The sequence below is a fragment of the Saccostrea echinata genome, unplaced genomic scaffold, assembly GCF_033153115.1.
Source record: "Saccostrea echinata isolate AGI-Se365-2 ecotype Australia unplaced genomic scaffold, CSIRO_AGI_Sech_v1 ptg000009l, whole genome shotgun sequence".
NCBI lineage: Eukaryota > Metazoa > Mollusca > Bivalvia > Ostreida > Ostreidae > Saccostrea > Saccostrea echinata.
This window is the reverse complement of record NW_026889758.1, coordinates 22,989,708-23,017,501: the sequence shown is the minus strand read 5'-3', so window position 1 is coordinate 23,017,501 and position 27,794 is coordinate 22,989,708. Positions and strand designations below refer to the sequence as shown.

At 32.6% G+C, this 27,794-nt stretch overlaps 1 protein-coding gene across 1 annotated transcript; it reads left to right on the top strand.

Moving 5' to 3' along the window:
• On the top strand, positions 1-27,794 carry LOC133182060 (N-acetylgalactosaminyltransferase 7-like). Its single transcript, XM_061316769.1, has 13 exons — positions 1-109; positions 2,665-2,825; positions 3,114-3,315; positions 3,485-3,623; positions 4,016-4,182; positions 4,482-4,689; positions 5,145-5,318; positions 5,721-5,838; positions 18,087-18,206; positions 21,849-22,070; positions 22,977-23,078; positions 23,304-23,429; positions 24,983-27,794. Exons 2-13 carry the CDS (start codon positions 2,682-2,684, stop codon positions 25,118-25,120), a joined length of 1,860 nt encoding a protein of 619 aa, XP_061172753.1. The 5' UTR covers positions 1-109; positions 2,665-2,681; the 3' UTR covers positions 25,121-27,794.

Below are 27,794 nucleotides of genomic sequence, written 5' to 3'. Positions count from 1 at the left end.
AATTAGAAACCCTTGCAACATCCAATGATAGTCTCTTCAACACTTTAACTCTGTGTACAAATATACCACCAAGTTTATCCAAGTTGGAAGAAAGAACATTCTTGTGCAGGTGTGTATTTCAAAGATTTTTGTTGCATAGCATACGTGTGACCTCAATATATTCTCCTATCTATACACGCGATATATATTGGCCACGTTGACGTTAACTGTTTCAACAAAGCACCTGTCATCATAATTTTTTTGGAATATGCCTAATAAGGAGTTAAAAAATCACATATATTACAAAGAGGAAACTTTTTACAAAATGTATCTGAATGAGATGTGTTTTCAGATAATATTTTTATATTTGCATTTTATAAATAATACATGAATATCCAATGTACAGTGCTTTAGGTGCTTTAGGCTATATTCAGCTACCATGTAATATATACAGAACAGAACAGAACATTTATTTTCTAATTTAGAGCCTATAACAGACAAGTATGAAATTATTATAATAATAAAGAAAAAGATATACATGTATAAAGGTCCTGCAACCAATATATATATATATATATATATATATATATATATATATATATATATATATGGCTTGGAGTAATGGTAATAAATGCATCACAATGCATTACTTTAAATCAAAGTAATGCTAGTAATATGTAATGCTGAAAAATCTGTAGTAAATGTAATGATAATTGAAAGCATTACATTCTCAATTCTAGAGTAATGCTGGCATTGAACAGTATTACAATGTATTATTTTGTGTAAGTGTATATCCATTTTTGAAATTACAAATGGACATAGAAAACATTGTTTAAATTAAATATTTTTTAATTAAAATGAATTAAACAATATAAGCTTTTGAAATACACTTTCTGTATATTTAAATACATTTTAAATTTTATAATATTCTGTGTAATTTATGATTAATACACATTTAAATTTTCATACTAATTTTAGATAAGCTTTAATTTCAAAGAGAATTCAATGGAGTTTAAAAATTCCTTCAAAAAATAATTTCAGTACAAAGTACACAAATTTAGGTATATTGTAAACAATATATTGCCACCTGATGAATTGAGTGTCAACAAAACACACAAAGCCTTTAGGAGTATGTAACAATATATTGTTTTGAGAAGTGCTCCAAAATCCAGCCCCTTTTGTGTGGCTGTGTTTATGAACCATTAACTGAGCTGGTGTAGCTGCATGGAGCTCCAGGAGCTGACCATGAGAATTAAATCCATTGGAGCAAAAGAAATAGAAGACAGGCATGCTACATTTCATAGAGCAAAATATATATACACACTGTCCAACCCCTTGTCAGTATTTTTTTTTCATAAGTTACAAGATCAAAACATTCTATTCTGGCAGGGTTCAACACTAACATTTTTAGGCTTTAGTCCAGCTGGACTAGTGCTTCTTTACTTTTACTAGTCCGCATGCAAATTTATGAGTCTGTCAAAAAAACCCCAAAAACATCATTGTTTTGTAACAGTTAATTTAAAAATAAACATTGCAAGGTACTTTTTATACTTTTTTGTAATAAACAAAGCATTTACTTGAAATGTTTTATTCTAAGATTTGTTGAAATCTCGTGATCAGGAACTACAATCATATTGCCGATCTCGTTCGTTTTTCTCATAGATACATTACATCCAAACGTCCGACATCTTTCTTTATGTGTCATACTAAATCATGATTGCTAAAATGTTTAATTTAATACCAATCAGTCCTAAAATTAAGTGCCGAGTTGACTCGGAATTACCTAACATCCCACCAAGAAGCTAAAAAGCTGAAAATACATGCAGGATTTTCCATAGAAAGTTATCGAGAATCGAACATCGGTAATTAATTGATTTTTTCCAGAAATTTTTATTAGTCCGTTCGGACTAATTAGCCACTTAATATAGTTACACAAAAAGTGCATATTGTACATAGTTTTATCTTATTGGTAATTGAAAAGTTTCTTCTAATGAATAAATAAAAAATATTTAAGTTTATTAAATTACAGTGACAGTGTAATAAATACAAGTACTAGACAATCAAGTTTGAATCAATATTCGTCATATTTCGTTTCAAAGGGATGGAGGTGCATGTTTATGAAAATAGCTGCATGAATTTTGTATTTCGATCTATTGTTGAAAATCCAAAAAGTAATGGTAATGATAATGCATTACTTTACTAAAGTAATGGTAATGTAATGCATTACTTTAAGAAATCAGAATAATGGTTTAATGTCCAAATTCTAGAAGTAATGGTAATGTAATGCATTACTTTACAATGTAATTTGCCCCAAGTCTGTTATATATTGATGTTCGAAATGGGACATAGGGTGTTAATCAATTAATTGATATATATAGACAGGGTCATTTTACGCATAGAGTGAACCTAGCTCTTTGGTACAAAGCATGATTGGGTTCATCGGATTCAAGTTTGATCAAGTATTTCCCAAGGGGAAATATTTTAGAAATTATGGTGGATTTGTCATGTCTACATTTCTAATTAAATTAACCCAAGATCCAAGGTGTGTTTTCCATTCAGATTGAGAAGATATGATATATGAAGTTCAAGATTTGCAAAATTATACAAGAACATAATTTCGCTATACATGTATAATGGATAGTAATTTTTTTTTTTTTATGTCAACGTTTCTTTTCTTATTTGCAGACCACACCATTAATTCAATGAGGCTAAGATACAGAAGAAACGCAATTTTAAAGTTGGGAATAGTGGTGATAACTCTCATTATTGTTGTACCCTTGATTGTTCATCACTTTGAGCGTCCTGCAGACGACGAAAATCCAGAAGTAATCAAGAAAAAACTCAGGGTATATTCATAACAAACTAAGTTACATTATATTAATATTCTATAAAAAATTAATAGAAAAATAAATTTTTAAATTAATAAAAATTTATTAATAGATTAATAAAAATTAATTAATTAATAATATTAATATCTCTCCAAACAATTAATAAACTAAAGCTTCATATTCTTCATCATGTTCATAAGGACCATTAAATAAAAAGAAGTACACATGTCCTTTAATTGCACCAAGCAACATATGTATAGCTCAGTATGAGTAAACATGTTTTGATTTTTCCCCTCATACATGTAGGTTGCAAGATATCAAGAGAAAAAGAGACAACAAAAGAACATCCAGAATGTTGTTGAAAATCCTGTCCTGGCTCAGAAGGGAGGAAAGTTTGAGTTGCCAGGTGATCAGGCTGTGGCAGAGCCAGCACATGGACCAGAAGCTGTATTGAAACCAGGTGTTTTGGGAAATTTTGAGCCAGACTACCCAAGTAAAAGTGGCCCAGGTAAGTATATTATTGGATTATCATTGAATTACCGTAACATTTGAAGGGAACAACTGTGATGTATGCAAAATAGCTACTCAAGTCTTGCTTCATTGATCTTAACTGATCAAGCTTCATACAGCATTCTTTCAGATATTTAGGATGTTCATAGTATTGAACCAAATTTTAGGTGAGAATGGACAAGCAGTGTATACAGGAATGGAAGAGAGGTCAAGGGCAGACAAATCTGTCAGGGAATTTGGATTTAACATGGTTAACAGTGACAAAATCTCAATGACCAGAACCATTCCAGACACCAGACTGGATGAGTGAGTTGGAATTTGATTTACTTTTATTGATTGATTGCATTGTCCTCAGGTACAAAAGATTCTGGGCAATAATATCAGATCAGTGCATTTATAATAACAGTTCAATTTTTTATCTGACAGTTGTTTTTTTTCTATTTTGTAAGGAATTTTGAAGAAGTCATGCTATATTTTTCTTACAATTAGTAACATTTTGTATTAGGGTATGTATTTTTTAAAGTGGAGGGTATTTGTTATGAAAATCATCCCCTTGAATTTATGCTCTGTAAATATTTTAAATAGTAAAGATTTAAACCATTGAACAAATTTTTAGTGAAATAATACTAGTACTTAATGGATGTTAAAATAATGCAAAACCTTCATGCTTACTTTGGTAGCATCTTTTTGTTTAACAGATGTAAGTACTGGCACTATCCTGAAGGTCTGCCTACTGCCAGTGTCATCCTTGTCTTCCATAATGAGGGCTGGTCCACTCTGATGAGAACTGTCCACAGCGTCATTGAAATGTCACCCAAACAGTACCTTCATGAGATTGTCATGGTGGATGATTTCAGTGACAAAGGTAATGCATATCTCTGTATGTGATAATATGAAAATAATTATGAAAACAAGTTTTATTTTAGACAATTTAAGGTAAATTAATCTTTCAAAATCTGTCAATTATGAGTTATATTTCACAATTGGTTGTTGTGGAAAATATTGGGAATATCTCGTTTTTTATGTGCGAGAGTCTAAATATTACTAGATGGCCATCGGGCAATACAGAATAGGGGAGAAGGCTTTTACATTGTCTTAGTTTTGAAAAGTATAATTAATACAGATTTTATTGAGACCATTTCAACATGGTTTTCAATTTTATAGAGCACTTGAAAGGAAAACTTGAGGAATACATAAAACAGTTTAATGGTTTGGTAAAGCTGTACAGAAACTCGGAACGTCTCGGCCTTATTGGTACCAGGACAAGAGGAGCTGAGTTAGCTACTGGAGATGTTATTGTATTTTTGGATGCTCACTGTGAATGTAATAGAAACTGGCTGGTTCCACTATTAGCCAGAATTCGCTATGACAGGTAATTGATAGACATCTTATCATATCTAGGTTCTCGGTTGACATACATGTAAAATGTTCAATTTCTCAAATTTTTAAAGCCCATCAAATATAAATAACAGTTTATATTTACATTCATATTTTAAACAGCATGACAAGACTGAATTTTTTGGAAAACTTTTATATTGTTCCTGGGTTTAAATATGGACACATTGAAACTATAATGAATCATCTGTAAATGGGTAGCACTTTTGTGAAATTAAATTTAATCATTTCATTTACTGAGCTGCATGTACATATATTAATAGGTGAAGTAAGGTCCAATACTAGAAATGTTCTTCTATCAAGAATTTAATTTTTAAAAAATTGATCTTACTATTTTCTATTATGGAAAGATCAGCCAATGAAATACAGAAATATTTTAAGCAAATGGCGAAGTTCACTGGTTTTTTAACTTATTAATATTATGCCATTCAGGACAATCATGGCTGTTCCCACCATTGATGGAATAGATTGGGATAATTTCCGCTACCACCCAGTCTATGGTGCTCAACATCATCGAGGAATTTTTGAATGGGGATTCTTATACAAAGAGAGTGTGGTCCCAGAGAGGGAGCTTAGAAAGAGAGAGCACAACAGTGCACCTTACAAGTAAGAACCCCCCCCCCCCTCACACACACACACACACATACACTCTAGGGACATGAATAGATGAATCCATGCTGTATTTATTTATTAGATTACAAAGAATTTTACCAAAGCAGTGAGGACATTGTAAAGATGAGTGTTTATGACTCCAGGAAAATGATTTCTCTAACAGTAGATGCTCTCTTTTTTCTAGGTTTTTGATGGACTCTGATCTCAGTAGGAAAAAAACGTGGATACATTATGTATCATTTTAAGAAAATTTTAGCTTTTGATTTGGAAAAATTGTATTAGTCAAAAAATATATATGTAATACAACTTCAAAATGACCAAACTGAGTCTCAGTCAATGAATTTGTGTACAGCTTCATCATTCATTTAAATATATTAACAATGTATTTTTACACAGGTCACCTACACATGCAGGAGGGCTGTTTGCTATGGATCGTAAATATTTTTTTGAACTGGGAGCTTATGACCCAGGACTGAAAATCTGGGGTGGTGAAAATTTTGAGCTATCATTCAAGGTATGCTGTAAATTCCTTTTTATTTTGTAAAGTAAAAATATATACCGGGTATGTTTATGTATTAGAATAGTAAGTTATTTTTCTTTTATTGATACCAAAAAGAAAAAAAAGAAATGTTAACTATTTCATATTGCCTTAAGGAGGCTGTGAACACTCTACACTAAAGAGTTCTAATTAAATGTCAGGTAGTTATACACAGCTAGAATGGTCTGCCCTTAGATGTAAAATAGAGTCAAATCTTCAGTAAATGGCACAGTATTAAATAAAAGTATTCTTAGTATTACTGGAGTTCACAAATTTTGGCAACACCTTATTTTTGCAAGATAGCCTTTTGGTATTTATAACTAATAAGGAGACATAATCTTCAACTAATTACATGTATCTACTTTTGATTATTTATTGTATGCAATTTTTACTGATTTGTATTTGTATTGTTTATTACCAAGAACCATACAGTTCATAGGTTTAAAGTATATTCATGAATCAATTTGTACATTATATATATATAACATTTCATTATCATTTGTACATTAAGTAAAGCAGGATCATAGTAAAGGATCTTACATACTATTCATTCTTGGTTCACAAAGCAGACAAAAGCACCATAATATATATTAGTCCATAAAGCAGACAAAAGCACCATAATAAAAGTTGGTAATACATGTAATAATAGTGAGGATAATCTCGTTATATCAATGTGAGTTAACTTTTGCTCTCAATCTTGTACATTTAGAAAGATATTTTCCTAGTTTACATAACTCTGTTACATTTTTTGTCGACAACAATTGAACAAGTTTAAAGGTAGATGGTTTTTGGTGATAATATTTCTTAATTACTCTTTTCTAACATCGGAAAAAAACGGACAAACCAGAATAAAATGATACTCGTCTTCAACTTGTGACATTGAACAAAATTTGCACAATCTTTCTATTCTAGGAATATTAAAAAATCTCCCTCGTTCTATCTCTAGTTGGTGAGAAGATAGACGATATTGACTGATATGTTGTACATATTTTTGTGATATTGATTTTGTGAAATATAATTGTAAATTAAAACTATCGCTTAAATACCTATACAAAATACACTTAGGGGAAGCTTCAAAATTACTTCGTGCTTCTTGTATGAACATGTCATCCAATCTTTGTTTCACCTCAAACAAAAAAAGTTTTTCATTTAGGTAGTCTTTACAGTTCCATATATAACCAAAGCCTAAAGTATCAACAAGATCTTTTATATATGACAGCCAACAAGGAAAAGTATTTGATTCACACACATCTAACATTTCTTGGTATATATTTCTTAAAATGCAATTATCACTATTTTTTAACTTTAGCCAATACTTCAGCATTCTAATTTTTCTGTTCCATTGTAATGGTTTCCGACCTAGTTCAAAATAAACCATCATAGAGACAGTGCTTTTTTTAACACTTAGTACTTTCTTACAAAAATCTGAGTGGATACTTTCTAATTCTCCTGCTGGGTGAAACCCCCAAACTTCGCAACCATAATTTGCTATACTACCAATATACATGTATGTATCAAAAAATGACAATTTAGTGCTTACATTCAAATGCATTGGTTTCATTTTTGTTATCAAACTACTTAAACTCTTTCTACATTGTGCTGCTAATACACTTTGTGTTTTATGAAATTTACCGTTATAATTCAAAGTAATTCCTAAGTAATTAAAATTTTCAACAATATCAATCAATTTGTTGTCATATTTCCAACAGTAATTTTTCTTCAATCTACCACCTTTTCTAAATACCACAATTTTAGTTTTATCCAAATTAACCTTAAGTTTCCACTTTGTTGTATATTGCTGTAAACAATTAAGCATATCTTGTAAACCTTGTTCTGTCTCTGAGAAAAGTACAGTGTCATCTGCATACATTATCAAAAACATAGCAATATCTCTTATTTCTACGGGGATACACATATTTTCTATAAATTCCATTTCAAAATCATTAACATACATAGAAAACAAAAATGGAGATAGAGATTCACCCTGCATCAGGCCCTCTTGGCAGCCAAAGAATTGGGAAATTTGATTTCTGTGTCGTACACAAGATTTTATATTAGAATACAAAGATTTAATAATATTCAACATCTGACAATCGATACCACTTTTTGCTAATTTAGATAACATAATATGTCGATCAATTTTATCAAATGCCTTTTCATAGTCTACAAAACAGCAAAATAATTTTTTCCCTTTGGCAATCGCTCGGCTGATTAACCAATGAAGAACAAAAATAGCATCTGTTGAGCTATGACCGGCTTTAAAACCAAATTGTGCATCAGTAATGATACTATATTTATTTGACCATGTACTCAATCTCTCATTAAGTAAGGAAGTAAAAATTTTTGACAGACAACTTACAAGTGTGATCCCTCTATAATTATTACAGTCATTTATATTTCCTTTTTTGAAAATTGGAGTAATGATACCTTCTGACCAGCTATTGGGAAAAACGCCTGATGTAAAAACAATGTTAAATAAATCCACAAGATATACGATGAGAATATCATTACACTCAATAAAATATTCATTTAATAGATTGTCAATTCCCGGAGATTTTTCTTTCTTCAAATGTTTGATAACACGAGTTATCTCCTCTGCGGTTATTGGATTGTTCAATTCAGGATATGCAGAATTGTCTTTTTCTGAGGACACCGAGTCACTACTGGCATGCATTGAATGTTGATTTGAGGACAGTTCTTTAAAGTGGTTATAAAATTCTGAGAGATCCGGTCCATGTGACACGCTTCCTTTCTTTTTGTGGAAAATGCGATAGAATTCTTTTGGATTTTTCTTCCTTATGTATTCCATTTGATCTCCTTAGTAATGGAAATATTCTCTTTTGACTTTTCTTTCATACCTTTTATAATTTCTCTTAGAGGTGACCAGTAAATTTCTGTAAAAATGTGTCCGTGAGCTATTAAACACATTTAAATTTCTTAAGTAAGTTTAACGTAACTCCGTGCATTTGACATCAAACCAAGGTTTATTGTCTTTTCTTTTGATTTGGTTGGAGGTATTATTAATTATAATTTCCTTACCACAATGCGGGAGAAAAACATCGTTAAGTACCTGCGTAAATGTCTCAACACAGTTATTGACCCCTTCTTTTGTTATTTCTACATCATCTAAAGCGTCCGCAAGATGTTGTAAATGACTACATAGTTCAGTTTTAATTTCATTATATAACAAGTCATCCCATTTCGATAGATTTATTAACACAAATTTGAAAATGCAGTGGAGCGTGGTCAGACCATTCATTAAAATCTTCAACATGAAAATAATCAACTACATGAAAAAAATTTTCAGATACAATTGTAAAGTCATTAACACTAACTCCAAGGTGATTGAAAAATGTATATCTACCATCCTTATCTCCAAGTGTACGACCATTACATACTCGTGTACAGGTTGAACGACAGAGTTCTAACAATTTCCTTCCAAAACTATTTACAACTACATCTTGTGTCTTTCTCTCTGGTAATGGAACATCGCAATTATAATTTATAACAGGTGAGATAAATTTATTCAGCTCTGTACCCATCGAATCATATTCTATGAAATCTAATGAGGTACCTATACGTGAATTAAAATCACCACTTAGTACAACACATCCCTTTTCTTTGTACATTGATATGTCCTCATTCAGAGTAGTAAATAAATCAATATCATTTTTTTTGTAAAAAACATTATTTTCATGCGGTATGTAAACAAATCCAATATAAAGGTTGGTATTTTGAACATTAATACCGTTTTGCAGTTTCACCCATAAAATGGATTCATGTTCAATACTCTCCACCACCAGATTATCGTGTAATTCTTTCTTGTAAATAAGAATAAAACCTCCACCTTTACAAGATTTTCTTGGAAAACATTTGTGAAAAAATCTTTCATTAATAAGACTGTCATCAATTTCAGTATTTACATCAAGCCAACACTCTGATAAAAAGATAATATCATATGTGTCAATAAATGATATGAATTCTGGGTCTCTAATTTTATTATAAATCTGTCGATTAACATTCCAGGAACATATTTTGAGTTTATCCCCGACGTTTTCCTATTTGGTGGTATTGTTATCAAGTGTTGGGCGATAAAGCCTATTGTCGATGTAAAGCATGTTGTACACCAGTCTAACTCTATGTCCTTCCTCGCGTTTTTAGCTCTACTGGTCAGAGACCAGAAGAGCTTATGCGATAGTAAGGTGTCCGTCGTCCGTCCGTCCGTCCGTCTGTCTGTCTGTCCGTCTGTCTGTAAACAATTTTTCAAAATGCTACTCCTCCTACAGTTTTGGTTCTGATTTCAATATAACTTGGCACACAAGTAGACTACACTAAGATGCATAATTTAGTGCATCGGTTTTTGATTTCGATGAACGGTGTTGTCATGGTTACTAAAAATAGAAATTTCTGTGAAATTCCTTTAAAACGCTACTCCTCCTACAGTTTTGGTCTGATTTCAATATAACTTGGCATACAAGTAGACTACACTGAGATACATAATTTAGTGCATCGGTTTTTGATTTCGATGAACGGTGTTGTCATGGTTACTAAAAATAGAAATTTCTGTGAAATTCCTATAAAACGCTACTCCTCCTACAGTTTTGGTCTGATTTCAATATAACTTGGTACAGAAGTAGACTGCACTAAGATACATAATTTAGTGCATCGGTTTTTGATTTCGATGAACGATGTTGCCATGGTTACTAAAAATAGAAATTTCTGTGAAATTCCTTTAAAACGCTACTCCTCCTACAGTTTTGGTCTGATTTCAATATAACTTGGCACACAAGTAGACTACACTTAGATACATAATTTAGTGCATCGGTTTTTGATTTCGATGAACGGTGTTGTCATGGTTACTAAAAATAGAAATTTCTGTGAAATTCCTTTAAAACGCTACTCCTCCTACCGTTTTGGTCTGATTTCAATATAACTTGGCACACAAGTAGACTACACTAAGATACATAATTTAGTGCATCGGTTTTTGATTTCGATGAACGGTGTTGTCATGGTTACTAAAAATAGAAATTTCTGTGAAATTCCTATAAAACGCTACTCCTCCTACAGTTTTGGTCTGATTTCAATATAACTTGGTACAGAAGTAGACTGCACTAAGATACATAATTTAGTGCATCGGTTTTTGATTTCGATGAACGATGTTGCCATGGTTACTAAAAATAGAAATTTCTGTGAAATTCCTTTAAAACGCTACTCCTCCTACAGTTTTGGTCTGATTTCAATATAACTTTGCACACAAGTAGACTACACTAAGATACATAATTTAGTGCATCGATTTTTGATTTCGATGAACGGTATTGTCATGGTTACTAAAAATAGAAATTTCTGTGAAATTCCTATAAAACGCTACTCCTCCTACAGTTTTGGTCTGATTTCAATATAATTTGGCACACAAGTAGACTACACTAAGATACATAATACAGTGCATCGGTTTTTGATTTTGATGAACGGTGTTGCCATGGTTACTAAAAATAGAAATTTCTGTGAAATTCCTATAAAACACTACTCCTCCTACAGTTTTGGTCTGATTTCAATATAACTTGGCACACAAGTAGACTACACTTAGATACATAATTTAGTGCATCAGTTTTTGATTTCGATGAACGGTGTTGTCATGGTTACTAAAAATAGAAATTTCTGTGAAATTCCTTTAAAACGCTACTCCTCCTACCGTTTTGGTCTGATTTCAATATAACTTGGCACACAAGTAGACTACACTAAGATACATAATTTAGTGCATCGGTTTTTGATTTCGATGAACGGTGTTGTCATGGTTACTAAAAATAGAAATTTCTGTGAAATTCCTATAAAACGCTACTCCTCCTACAGTTTTGGTCTGATTTCAATATAACTTGGTACAGAAGTAGACTGCACTAAGATACATAATTTAGTGCATCGGTTTTTGATTTCGATGAACGATGTTGCCATGGTTACTAAAAATAGAAATTTCTGTGAAATTCCTTTAAAACGCTACTCCTCCTACCGTTTTGGTCTGATTTCAATATAACTTTGCACACAAGTAGACTACACTAAGATACATAATTTAGTGCATCGATTTTTGATTTCGATGAACGGTGTTGTCATGGTTACTAAAAATAGAAATTTCTGTGAAATTCCTATAAAACGCTACTCCTCCTACAGTTTTGGTCTGATTTCAATATAATTTGGCACACAAGTAGACTACACTAAGATACATAATACAGTGCATCGGTTTTTGATTTTGATGAACGGTGTTGCCATGGTTACTAAAAATAGAAATTTCTGTGAAATTCCTATAAAACACTACTCCTCCTACAGTTTTGGTCTGATTTCAATATAACTTGGCACACAAGTAGACTACACTTAGATACATAATTTAGTGCATCGGTTTTTGATTTCGATGAACGGTGTTGTCATGGTTACTAAAAATAGAAATTTCTGTGAAATTCCTTTAAAACGCTACTCCTCCTACCGTTTTGGTCTGATTTCAATATAACTTGGCACACAAGTAGACTACACTAAGATACATAATTTAGTGCATCAGTTTTTGATTTTGATGAACGATGTTGTCATGGTTACTAAAAATAGAAATTTCTGTGAAATTCCTATAAAACGCTACTCCTCCTACAGTTTTGGTCTGATTTCAGTACAACTTAGCACACAAGTAGACTACATTAAGATACATAATTTAGTGCATCGGTTTTTGATTTCGATGAACGGTGTTGCCATGGTTACTAAAAATAGAAATTTCTGTGAAATTCCTTTAAAACGCTACTCCTCCTACAGTTTTGGTCTGATTACAGTCTAATTTGGCAAACAATAAGAATACACTAAGATACATTATATATATTTCAGTTTTTGATTTCAGTGAATGGTGTTGTCATGGTTACTAAAAATAGAAATTTCTGTGAAATACTTTCAAAATGCTACTCCTCCTACAGTTTTCCTTTGATTTCAATTTAATTTGGCACAGAAGTAGACTACATTAAGATACATAATTCTATTTATTGTTTCTTGTTGCAAAGTTTCAAATCAAAGTGCTACTTTTCCTTTGTTATACGTACAGACCAGTAGAGCTACAGTCTCATCAGAGACTTCTGGTTAGATATTACTAAAAAAGTGTTAATTTTATGTTAAAATTGGCTCAATTTTTTCCTGGACTTTCAGAATATATTTACTATATTTGTCACAATATAATAAAAGAATTCATAAGAAACAATTTATTAGATATTTCAGAGCCAGCATAAAACATTTCACTACAAAAAACAGTTCTATGTGCAACCAGCATGGAAAAATAGTAATTTAAACTTAACAGTACTGTATATATTTCAAAAGGGAAAAATTTGATCATTTTCTTCTAAAAATCCTTCTGCCACAAAATATAGTTCCTGGCTTAATCCTATTTTAGTGGAATTTCATCGTGTTTTTTTCATTGGATATAGTTTAATTTGCATTGTAGAATCCAGATTCAATGTTAGAACATAAAAATGATGCAGAATTTTAGAAATAAAGGTCCTGACCAAAAGCTGCTCAAAAGCTCAGGATCGAACCTCCTTAAGTACCCCCCACCCCACCCCACCCCACCCCCCCGTTGTAGCCCTGCCCAAACCCCAAAGGTCATGATTGGAACTTTAATCTACACTACCTGAGGATACTTCTGTATTAATATGTCTAATAATGGCTTAGCTGTTCTTGAGAAGAAGATTTTTAAAGATATTTCCTATATATTCCTGTGTTAAAATTTGACTCCCCTGTTGTGGCCCTGCCCAACCCCCAAGGGTCATGGTTGGAACAAACTTGAATCTACACTACCTGAGAATACTTCTGTAATTATATGACTAATCATGGCTTTGCTGTTCTTGAGAAGAAGATTCTTAAAGACATTTCTTATATATTTCAATTGGTAAACTGTGACCCCCTCTTGTGGCCGTGTCCCACCCTCAGGGGTCATGGTTGGGAAAAAACTATAATCTACACTACTTGAGGATACTTTTATAATAATATGACTAATCATGGCTTTGCTGTTCTTGAGAAGAAGATTTTTAAAGATATTTCTTATATATTCCTATGTAAAGCTTTGACCCCCTCTTGTGGCCCTGCCCTACCCCCAGGGATTATGATATGAACAAATTTGAATCTATATTATGTAATGAAGCTTTCACCTAAGTTTTATCATTTCTTGCCCAGTGGTTCTTGAGAAGAAGATTTTTAAAAGATGCCACCAAATTTTCACGAATTCTTAATTATTTCCCCTTGAAAGAGGGTGTGGCACTTCCTCAGGAAGTGAACAAACTTGAATCCCCTTCACCAAAGGATGCTTTGTGGCATGTTTGGTTGAAATTGGCCCAGTGGTTCATGAGAAGAAGTCGAAAATGTGAAACGTTTACAGAGGACAGACAGACGCTGGACACTCTTTGATCAGAAAAGCTCACTTGAGCCTTTGGCTCAGGTGAGCTAAAAAGTACAAATTCTTTTTTTTAGCTCCACTGGTCAGAGACCAGAAGAGCTTATGTGATAGTGAGGTGTCCGTCGTCTGTCCGTCCGTCTGTCTAGCTGTCCGTCTGTCTGTAAACAATTTTTCAAAACGCTGCTACTCCTACAGTTTTGGTCAGATTTCAATATAGCTTGGCATACAAGTAGACTACACTAAGATACATAATTTAGTGCATCGATTTTTGATTTCGATGAACGGTGTTGCCATGGTTACTAAAAATAGAAATTTCTGTGAAATTCCTTTAAAATGCTATTCCTCCCACAGTTTTGGTCTGATTTCAATATGATTTGGCATACAAGTAGACTACATTAAGATACATAAATTAGTGCATCAGTTTTTGATTTCTATGAACAGTGTTTCCATGGTTACTAAAAATAGAAATTTCTGTGAAATTCCTTTAAAACATTACTCCTCCTACAGTTTTGGTCTGATTTCAATATAACTTGGCACACAAGTAGACTACACTAAGAAACATAATTCAGTGCATGGATTTTTTGATTTTGATGAATGGTGTTGCCATGGTTACTAAAAATAGAAATTTCTGTGAAATTCCTTTAAAATGCTACTCCTCCTACAGCTTTTGTTTGATTTCAATATAACTTGGCACACAAGTAGACTACATTAAGATATATAATTCTATTTATTGCTGTATGTTGCAAAGTTTCAAATCCATGTGCTACTTGTATATGTACAGACCAGTAGAGCTACAGTCTCATCAGAGACTTCTGGTTTCTTCATGATTTGGATCAATTCTTTTCTTTCCGCGACAATTTCATTCGGGTATTGTTCATTGATATAATAATTTGTACCTCTAAGGTTTTTCGACATCCCCTTTACCTGTTGTCTTTGTTGGTATTCATTGAATTTCGCAACGATGACCCTTGGCGTTTGACCTCCAGCTATTCTGTGCACCCTGTCAAATTTCAAGCTGTTGACCTGTGTCTCGCTCATTGACAGACTGTTCTTGAGGAAATCACGAAGAATTTTTTTAGTATCTTTTGGCATTTCATTTTCGGATTCTGGGATATTTGAGAAAAGCAGATTATCCCTCATTGAACGTGACTTTAGATCCACTAGTTCATCCTTTAGTTTCTTATTATCTTCTTCAAGTTTACTTAACTTCTCTTCCAACTTACCCAGTCCAAACTCCATACCATCTGACCTTTCTTGTAATTCTCGAATGAATTTGTTGTTCTCCTCAAAACCTCTTTTCAAGTCCGTTGTTATATCATTTATTTTCTTATCAAATGTAGACATTTTTTTCTCAACAAGGTCTAACTTTTTGACTTGATGGTCAACATTGGTAATTTTGTTATCTAAATGTGTGATTTTTGCTTCAATGGTACCCATAGTTTTCATAATAAATTCAAACCAAGGGGGTGGATTCACTTGTGGCGGAGGGGGCATAGTTGACTGTGTTGTAGGTTGGACTGCAGAGATGTCCGCTTGGGGAGAGGGTTCTGTTTCATTCTGTGCTATCATGTTTTCTTTTATTTCAGCCAAATTAGATTTACACACTGGTGTAGAAGTATTTGTAACTGATATGAAGTCTTTCAATACGTCGCCATACAACACTGAATTACACTCGGCCAGAGTACTACTCAAGTTTATGCTATCACCACTGCTATTGTTATCGCTACTACTTACAAATTTGTGGTCTTTTTCACTTGTTTTCTTGTTATTTCTTGGTTGTTTCTGCTGCCCACTATATTTCCGCTTTTTACCCATAATATGCACCACTCCAGAGCGTCCAAAACGTCTTTAATCCACAAAACCAAGAAGACATTCCTGAAGTGCGTGCACCCTATCCCGCCATCTTGTACATACGGTACTTGTACTGATACAAGTATATGTGAGAATTAAATTTTCTTGAGCAGATGGTCTTGCATAATTACACAAAAATAAAGTTCTTGAGAATAAAAAGTGATTTACACTATATTAGGTACTGAATACTGAACATTATACTTGTATTGAATAGTGGATTTGGATGTATTTCTACTAATAGTATGTAAGTTAGCAATAGTGATCTTTGTTCACTAAGACTTAATTGTATTTGAACATTTTTCCAGGGGAAATATGACAGGTACCCTACATTGAAAATCAACTCGATAAATTACCTTTACATGATGTGTTTTTCTCAGAGTCCAATCCAACAAAACATTATCCATTGTGTTTAGAGCCTCTTTGAGTCTTAAATATTCCAGATCTGAAAACTTTTACATAAAATTCCTATAAATTTTCTGCAAATTTTCAACAACAACAAAATCATCATCTAGAAATACTGTGAGTGAGCTCAAAAAATAATACCCCCTGCTGCAATTTTTTTTTTTAAAGTGCTCATTCACATTTTTTTTTTAATGTGACCTTGAACTTACATCCTCTGGATATAATGATCTTTGAGTGAAATATAAACACCAAATGTTTCTCCAAGTAAAAAATTATAGATCTGACATGAATTTTACACTTTTTCTGCAAGTAACCTTGAACTTGTGAGAATGACCTTGAGTCAAGGCAGGGATCGACATTAACGGTTGTCCGATTGCCCGGGACAAGTAAATTCTCAGTTCGGGCAAGTGAATCTTGCGACGTACTTGTCCGATCGGGCAAGTGATTTTTTCCTCATAGAAATGTACATATTTATTTAGTTTACATTAATTTATATAAAAGACAATAAATTGAAGACTTGATTTCCGCCAGGTACCTGACTGACATTGTTTTTGTATTCGGAATTCCTTGTCAGCATTTCTGGATTATACCTTTCATTTGAAAATCGGAATCGTTATTCCGTTCTTTTCCCCTGGTAAATATGCTGTTCGTCTAACATTTTTGTTAACTTCTTATTTGGAAATTAGATTATTTATTCACTTACAGAATATAAGTACAGTTTAACACGATGTATCCTGATCAAGGTAAAGATCGATGTGTGTTACGTAGCAACTATCTTCCTTCAGCGTTGTTTCACAGTTATCTCAGAAAATCACGATTCACAAAAGAATCCTACCGAAAATAATTTTACAAATATGAATTTTATTAAAACGGAGGGTTATTGCTATATGGCAGTATGTGCTAACAGGTTAAATTTACAAGGACAGTGGTATACATTTATGTACAAACACAGCATCGAAATTTTTTCAGGTACCTCACCTTACCAAATTGATGGTAGTGTATTGGTCACATTTTTTTGTCATAATATTTACAGTAATAAAAAAATTTCTTCTGAAGTTCTTTCCTTATTTTGGACAACCAAGTTTTGCGTTCGGACAAGTCAAAGTTTGAGATCACTTGCCCGAAGGGCAAGTAAATCTGAAAGTTAATGTCTATCCCTGCAAGGTCATGACACACACTACCTCCAATTCAGATTTTCTGAGAATATTGCTTTTTTACTCTTTAAAAAATGCTAGTATCTAAGGTCATAAACAAATTTTGCACCAAGTATTAGCTTCCAATGATTCTCCAACTACAGAGGTAAAGTCCTTACAAGAATCTTACACTTTTTCTGTCAATGACCTTGATCTTGACAGAATGACCTTGGATAAAGATCATGACACACCCTTAAGTCATAAACAATCATTTTAACAAGTATGGACTTCCAATGATTTTCTATTACAAAGTTATAGGCCAGAAAAGATTGCACAGACAGATGGACAAAGTGATTCCTATATACTCCCAAACTTAGTTTGTGAGGGGTATAATTATTATGAAATTAAGCATAAGTTGAATGTCTGATTGATAGATCTGGCAATGTGGAGGAAGCATTGAATGGGTGCCATGTTCTAGAGTTGGTCATGTTTACAGGAACCACATGCCTTATGGATTTGGGAAAATTGATGTCAAAATCCCAGTTATCAGTTTGGTAAGTGTTAAAATCTTACATTTTTACTTAGATCTTTATAGCATAATAATTTTCTTCATGGCAATGTTCATATGAAAAAAAGTAGGATAACATTTATTATTATACAAAATATGATTTAACAAGTTGCTGCTTATTGCCTTTTATTGCTTGTACAGTAAAACATGCTTATAAAGGATTGATGCTTACAGCATAGTGATTTTTTATTCCCGTGGCTTTAAATGTATTGTAAACTTAGCAGATATAATTAATTACATTTATAACAAAGCAAAATTGTTCATCCTTGGCTCTTCATTGTAAGTGTGTTTTACTGTATTTTTAGCTCTTCTGAGCCAAAGACTCAAAGAGCTAATGCTATGGCCATTTGTGCGGTGTGCGTAAACTTTTTAGAATATGGGCCATAACTCAAGAACCCCTTGGCCAATTATTGTCAAATTTGTCACAGGGTATCCTTGGCCCAAGGGCTCCCTTTTATACTAAAACCAGGGTTGTGACCCTTAAACAAGGGGAGATAATTAGGAAAATAGAAACAAAAGTACTGGTTGCTAACAAAAATTTCTGCTCAAGAACCACTGGGCAGATTATCACCAAACTTACACAAAAGGATGAAGATATGTTGTAGATTAAAAATTGTTCAAGGCATCAAAAAATTACATTTTATTAAAATGTTGTTATTTTGCTTACTATAAGGACTAGGATCATCAAATCTTGTCAGTTGATGTATCTAAGGACCTCATATCATGTTGACTCAAAAGTAGGTCACGGTGACCTACTTTTAAATTTTGCAGCCATTCTTTTTCAAAATGATTTAGAGGAATATTTTGAACAATTTAAGGCCTATGATCATCAAACTTTGTCAGTGGATGTATCTTGGGTCCTCGGAGTACGTCACCTTGACCTACTTTTTGAATTTTATGGCTAATCTTTTTCAAAACAATTAAGGTCATTAATTCGAATACTGAGAGGTTTAGAATCACTAAATCTTGTAAGATGATGCATCTTGAGGCCATAAAACATATTTATTAAAAAGTAGGTCACAGTGACCTACTTTTTGAACTTTGAAGGCATTCAATTTCAAAGCGTTTTAGAGGCATAATTTGGACATTTTAAGGCCTATGATCATAAAACTTTGTAAGTTGATGCATCTTGGGTGCTCAAAAAACGTCAACTGAAAAGTAGGTCACGGTGACTTACTTTTCAATTTATATGTCTATAATTAAATATTTCAGGTACTAATTGGCTTAGAATCATCAAATGTTGTCAGTTGATGCAGTGTTCGAAATTCAGAATTATTTTCTATGGGTCCAAAGGACCCACAGAGAAAGGGACCATACGAGTCCTTCCAGGGCAGCGTAGGCCCAAAAATAATACCATCAAATATTTGGGAAAAATAAACTTTTACGAATTGGTGATCTCGGTAAGTTTATCGCTTCATATGAAATATGTCAATTTAATAAAGGGTAACTACAACTCGCAAGCATTAACAATATGAAACGGTAAAACATTAATCGTCAAACAGTCTTACTTGGTCATATATAACACGTAAAGAGTTTAACATGTGTTTAGATTTTTCCTCGGAATTACAATTTCTGTTTTTTAAAATCGGCGGGTAGAAAATTATATGCAGGTTTCTTAGATTGCCACAATATGTTGATAAATTGTACTTAAGTATACTTGGACAATTTTCCGTGGAAAGTTTGTAACCGCATACATATAGCGTAAATTTATTCCACGCAGGAAAAAAAATCAAATCTTCAGTATTTATTTAATATGCACATGAAAAGAAGAATTGATTGGATCTTGATAAAAATAACAACTGTCAAGTTTTACCCATCTTAAGTCCAATTTCTTTTAAAGACGTTCATTGGTTAATTTGTTTAATATATCCAAATAAAATGCAGGAAAGATATAAAAGCTAATGTAAATGCATAAACCAATATATGTTAACTTCAATCGCAACTTCTAAAGCCTTTCCAACAAGCGGTAAAGAAAAACAACGGTGTATTTTTTCAAGCTCGCCGGAAAGATCCGAGAAGATGTGATTGACTTTAACTTGTGTTTCCCGGCAAATCATCGGCCCAAAATTATTTCAAGGACCCATTTAGTCATACTATTCGTGAGTCCTTTCGTTTGTACGTCGGCGTAGGACCGACGGGCCGACGCTAATTTTGAACACTGAGTTGATGCATCTAGGGTCCTTGGAGTACAGCAACTAAAAAGTAGGTCACCATGATCTACTTTTGAAATTTTATGGCTGTATTTAATATTATCGGGTACTATTTGGCTTAGAATCATCAAAATTTGTCAGGTGATGCATCTTAGGTCCTCAGAGTAGGTGTACTAAAAAGTAGGTCACCGTGACCTACTTTTCAATTTATATGACTATAATAAAATATTTCCGGTACTAATTGGCTAAGAATCAGCAAACTTTGTCAGTTGATGCATCTTAGGTCTTCGGAGTAGGTGGACTGAAAAGTAGGTCACCATGACTTACTTTTGAAAATTTATGGCTTTAATTAAATATTTCAGATACTTATTGGCTTAGAATCATCAAACTTTGTCAGTTGATGCATCTTGGGTTTGCAGAGTTAGTCGACTGAAAAGGAGGTCGCTGTGACCTATTTTTGAAACTTTATGGCTTTATTTAAATATATCAGGTACTTATTGGCTTAGAATCATCAAACTTTGTCAGTTGATGCATCTTGGGTCCTCAAAGTATGTCATCTGAAAAGTAGGTCACTGTGACCTACTTTTGAAATTTTATGGTTATGATTTTAAAAATATTTTAGGTATTAATTGGCTTAGAATCATCAAACTTAGTTGATGCACCATGTGTCATCAGAGAATGACAAGTGATAAGTAGATCACCATGACCTACTCTCAGGTACTAATTGGCTTAGAATCATCTTGGGTTCTCAGAGTGTTTCATCTAAAGTGTAAGTCGTGATGACCTACCTTTGGAATTTCAAGGCTTTATCTGAATATACAGGATACTTAGAGGCTTCAAATAGAAGTGATAGGTTGTACAGTTTATCAGAAGAGTGATTCAAGGCTCTTGGGCCTCTTGTATATTGTGAATCACATAAAGCAATATGTATTACATTTTATTACATTTTCAACAGTGAAATACTGTGATTTATTTATTGAATAAAAGTGATATTCTCTCACAGTGTGAAAGGATACCAAAATGATATTCTCTCACAATGTGAAAGGATATCAAAGTAAGTAAAAAATAATTTCTGGACTGTCATAAGATAGAGATAGTAACTTGATAGAGCTAAAACTGCAAATTTCTTCCCAAATATGTTGCTAAAAGCCATGCTATGTAATGTTTTCAATCTCAGAACTGCTAAGCTGTGACATCTCAACCGCTCAACTATGACGTCAAGCCTATGACATTTTGTTAAGAAAAGACAGAGGCAAAGGGAAAATCAAAGAAAATGTAATAAACAGAAAATTCAATGTTTTGTAGATGAATATGGAATTTATTTCACTCGTGAGACAGGATTTTTTGATATTTTCACTCATGCTTCGCACTCGTGAAAATATAAAAAAAATCCTGTCCCACTCGTGAAATAAATTCCATATTCATCTACAAAACATTGAATATCCTCTATATACTCTTTTTTTTTCTTCTGTATACAGAATTACATGCGTGTGGTGGAGGTTTGGTTAGACAGGGAGCATAAGGAATTCTTCTACACAAGAGAGCCCGGTGTTAGGGGTTATCCTATAGGAGACATCTCTCAGCAGCTGAAGTTTAAAGAGGAACATAAATGTAAAGACTTCAAGTGGTTCATGGAGAACGTGGCTTATGAAGTTTACGAAAGGTTCCCCAAACTCCCTCCCAATAAAGCATGGGGAGAGGTAGGTCAAATCAGGAGTTCCTTTTTTTCTTAATTTTTTTGGTGTTGCCATGAAAACATGTCTAAGTTGTATGTAATATACTTGTGTCTTATGTATGTAAAATTGTAGATATTTGCAATGAGAGAATATTATTTACATTTGAATAATGCATGTGTACACTTGCTTTAGAGGAATTCATATTTTAGTGCCTCATGTACTGTCTATCCTGCAGTACTTCAGGATTACTGCCAAAATATAATTTCATCTAGATATAATGAATGTAAAAAAACTAGGATTGCCAATGACTCAGTGAGAACTAGTTTATTGATTATCATTGTCGGATACCCAGGGGTGATCTTGTCTTTTACTTATCACGTGATAAGTAAAAGACGAGATCACCCGTGGGTATCCAACGATGATTGATTATTGAATTCCAAAAGTTGAATACTTGGTTACCCAGGAAAAATAGAACCTTGTGTACATGGCTTGGTTGTATTGAAAACTTCTTTGCATTAATTCACTGGTAATGCTGTTTTGAAATAATTAAAAATTGTATTCCTTTGTATCTGTGAAGAATTTAGTAAAGTATTAAGTATCTATAAATAGTATTTACATCTACATGGCAAATATAAGATAAAAAGTAAGAAGGGGTCAGTCTTTCTTCTCAGTGGAGATGGTACTCCATTGTAAAAAGGCACAGTTAACCAGTTATTACTAGGTTTTGACCAATTTAACAACTAATAAAAAAAAAAGCAGACAGTGGTAATTCATTTATGCTGTTTTGATCATGACCTACATACATGTTTATACTAAATTTTGATATTCTAAAATATGTGCACATTTTGTTATTATTTGTGAGACTCCTTCCAAGATTGAGCATATGTTTGGTACATATGTGAAGTATGGAGTGGTGCTTTACTTTTACAGGTGAAACTAAGAAAAGGCTCTTCTTGTATGGACACCATGGGCCAAGCAGTTGGGGGAGGGGCAATTGGCCTCAGCTACTGTCATCACTTTGGGGGTAGTCAAGTAAGTTTGGGGTTAAAGGGACAGTTAGAAGAATGAGTCAGTAGATCCATAGAATCAAAAGAAAAAAATAAAGGTGGCAGGTTTAGATTAATTCACTGGGGCTTTAGAATCTATCAACTTTTTTTCTTTGTCCTAATTCAAAGGTATATATCAGTATACCAGGAAAAAAAAGTAATTATTATTTGACTCAGTTGTTATTTTGAGGGAATGTATTTCTTGATTCAGCTTTTCAGAATCAATACAAAAGGACAGATAGGAGTTGGTGAGCGATGTATAGAGTCACCCAATGGAAACACTCTCCATGTGGCCTACTGTGAGGTGCAGCCTACAGGCCCCTGGGACTATGATGAGGTAATCTAATCGTTATCTACATATATGTTCTCTATGTATGTTTCTTTTTTATGTTTTTGTAAGTTTTTGCATTATATTTCTCCTAATCTAGTCAAAAGGATAAGTTACTTGTATAGAGGATATCTATATTGTGTGATTTTATATTTGCTCTATCCAACAAGTTGAAATGGTGTAAGCCAAGTGATTCTACGCAATTTCAATGAGTTGGATAAAGCAAATGTAAAATCACACAATTATAGATGTTCTATTTATCTCATACGATTTTAGTTTTTAACAAAACTTTGAGTTTGATCAATCAAAAAAATGGGTTTTGATTACCTGTGCATAACTAACATTACCACATGTATTTGTTACCTGACCATGCATATTAGTTTTTATCAACATGTGGGTTTTAAAAAAAAATTATTCAAATAGCTCTCAGACTTGCTGTAGATATGGAAGGATATTATTTCGTCAACGTACATTAACACATTTATTATCATCCAGTGATTTTATCCCTTTGGAAAAAAGGTCTTGGGGTGTACATGCACTCATTGTAATAGCATACAGACGTTTATAGTCACAGATGTTTAACGGCACTTGTTTTGATTACTCGTAAATTAATTACTAAATCTAACCACTCTATTTAAACCTCCCCAAGTATTGTTCATAAAGTGAATACATAACGCTGATGAAATTTGTAACATCCTGGCTATGGATATAGACAAGGGAGGTAACTTTTATTATAACCACGATTGTGTCAGAGGAGAGAAAAACATGAAAATTACAACCTGTGAAATTAATCCCCTATACAGTATTTGTTGATATAAAATATGAAAATTTGGAAGGATATTTGGTCTGCTGTGTCTTTTGAAACATATGTGACAATCTGTTGGAGATTTATTTTATATAAACTTTTGACTGGAAGTAAAACTAGAAGATTAAGGACCAAGGAATCATGAATTTCTAATCATATCATGATTTTGTGTATGGCGATAGTGCTACTTATAGATCTATGGTAATTTTTCTGCTTATAGCATAATGTGAGAAAGCTAGATTTTCCTCCATGGTCAAAAGAATCTTGCTCCACAAACTTAACTGCTTGGCAATGAGTTACCTATGAGAACGATTTGGGGGTGGGGTTAACATCTGTCATAACAGTAGCCAGTACAATGCATTGATTAAATTTGACATTTCGTAGGTATAATGAATCTTTTCTTGTTTTAAATGAACATTTGTGCTCATTATAATTTATTTTATAACGCAAGAACTTTCACAGGTAGAAGTTTCGAAAAATTGACATCTTGAAGCAGGGGATTGTGTCAAAACGGGAAGTGCTACTGATAAAGCATACTTGTGGATAAAGCATAGGTTTATCTAATGGATAATATCCACCACACGTATGAGATAAAATGTGGTATATACAGATTTCTGATTTATTTTCCTTTATTTGTACTTATTCCTCATCCTTAAGTACCATACTGCCTTACATGCTGTATAGAGTATGATAATTTATAATCACTGTCAAAGTATGACTTTGTCTGCAATAGTTTTTCCAACATTTATGTGAGCAGGCAAGTGGAGTCATCAAGAATACATATCACAACAAATGTTTGGATGGAACAAATGGGAAACTGACACTGCAGCCTTGTAATGGTGGGGGAGACTCTCAGAGCTGGGTGGTAACAGAAGTGTACTCATGGAAGAAATAAACACAGCTGACATTGGTATAGACCAGTCAATCTTCACAGTGCTCAATGTACATTCCATATCTACTTACTGTGAACGGTGTGTGCCCATTGGTTAGATGAATATATGTGTGAATGTGCAAATGGTTACAGAGAATTTTAGATCTATAAATTGTCCACCAGTTTTGTATGCACATTGTGTCCAACGTTGCAGCAATGGATCATACTGTCAAACAGAAAACAAAGAATATTATACACCCACTTTTATTTATCAATCATGAATCCTCATTCATGAATATTTCTTATTTAAATCTTCTTGTGCAATGTATATGTTTATCTCAAACGCAAATGTTCATAAAAATATATATGTATTTTAATTGGTGAATTTTTTTGGCGCAAATGCAAGTTTATTTCCATTATATTTTATGGTTCAATTCCATACCATCAAAATACGATTATTACGTTTTTAAAATTCATCCCACAGATCTATGACAGAAACATCTGATATCTTTTTCAGTCACATAGTAGTTTTAGTTGTAGATTACTGCATACCAACTTTTATTTGCGTGCGAGAAATGTTCACAAGTTTTGCGACCTTTTTTAGCTCCATTTATTTTGCTGTGTATATGTAGAGAATGTTTCTTTGATTGTGAAAATTAATCATCGCAGATTGATTTCAAACTGAAGAATCACAAATAAAAGATGAAGCGAATAATAGTTGGTTTACAGTAAGTTGTCAAATACAGAGAAAACTAGACAGTATTTAAAGTGAGTTTATACCAGGTAAGCTTTTAAAGATTAAAATGCAGCTTTACTTCAGGGAGATCTGAGAACAGTATAAATTTTAAAAATGGGATAACTCCATCATCTGTTAGAAGCTTTCTTGTTATATATGCATCTTTATTATGCAATGTGTTTTTTTTGTAAGTTTACATGTATATCACTATACAGTAAAATTTGTCTAATCTGAATACCACTGGTTCCACAGAAATTGGTCGATTAGATGACATTCCAGATTAGACAACATCTAAAATAATTGAGTTTACCAAAAGGGACTTTAAGTTTACATTGTTTTAGACAAGATTTCGGAATACACAGCATACGCATTAGACAAGTTTCACTGTATTTTTTTATTATTTGTTTACAGTCAAGTGCTTTATTTTGACCAGGAGTAGGATTTTTTTTAATTGCTAGCATTCATTCTGAGTTTCTTTCAGAATTTATAATCAAATGACATTTATATACAAGTTTTATATTTGCCCATTGAATTTACGCTATTGGTACTTAATGTTGAAATTGCTGATATGAAACCTTGTTAAACCACTGTATAGTATGTTGTGGCTCAGCTGTTGTGTACATTCATGGTTAATTTCTCTTAGTTAAATTAATTCTGTTTTTGTTTAACTTGAACAAGATATGATATCTCTTTATGAATTTACAATTCTTTTGGATTTTGCACAATTTTGACTGATCTGATTGAAAGAACTCATTTAATCTAGACTTGTAAAATACACAAAAAATAATTTCCAAGAGATGTCCAACATTTTTTGTTTAAATATTGAATGTATTGTTGTGTGAAGTGATATTGACCAATCCCCATTTAAATTCCATTGATATTTTACCTTTAGTATGGCATTTTTTCCTCTCTTTTTTGGGGTAAGAATTCTTGCATTTAAAATCCAACTTACCAAAACTTGAAAGTTGCAACCATACATCATTTCATTGTAGACCTAGGTTTTGACTTCAGATTTTCAATTAAATAAATGTAGATACATTTTAAATTAAGTGTGCTTATAGCTGGTTCTAATTGGATGATAAAATTATGCTTCTGTAATTTACCAGTTAAAAACTGTTTATCTTGACTTAAAAATTATATCTGGCATTGAAAGCATGAAACTTTACATTCTGCTGGTCATGTGATCAGTCTAGTCAATAGCTTATGTCACAATGACTAGTTCTTTCTAAACCATAGGGAAACTGCAAGTTTCATAATTAAAATAAGTGTAAACACATTTATTCTTTGTATGCAGCACATTTGTCTAAAAGTAAAGATGGAAAATTGTATAAGTTTGTGTTCAAGAAGAATTTTTTCTTCTTCTTGTCAGAAAAGATGACTTAAAAAAAACATATGAACATCATTTGTATATGTTGGAATGATAAAACTGCAAGGAAAAAACAAAACAAAAACAAAACAGACAGTATGGAAATTTAAATTACAGTAAATTTACCAACTAAAACCAGTTTGGATTGCTTTAACACTTGGATGTACAAAACCAGACAAATATAAGGAGAAAGTGTACATGTACTAAGTTGAATTCAATGTTTGCCAACTGAACTTCTTCTGTGAAGACATTCTGAGGTTGGACAAATATATCTGAATTTGTGGGTCATACCTTGACTCAGGTATTCATTTTTAGAATGAACATGTTGACTTATAAAGAGAAATTCTGCTGGGCAGGCTATTAATATTAAAATGATATTGTGATACATGTAATGTAAATAACAAATGTGGTTATTGTTTGAAAAATTAAATATAGATACATAAAAAAGATGTTTGTATATACTAAAGTCAAATATTTTTAATTGTGGGTTTAATTTTTTCATATTTATATGCATTTTCCATAATATTCTACAGCTAGATTAATGTTGATATCATGTTATATGAATTGTTGGGTGTCAATAAAATTTTGGATATTTA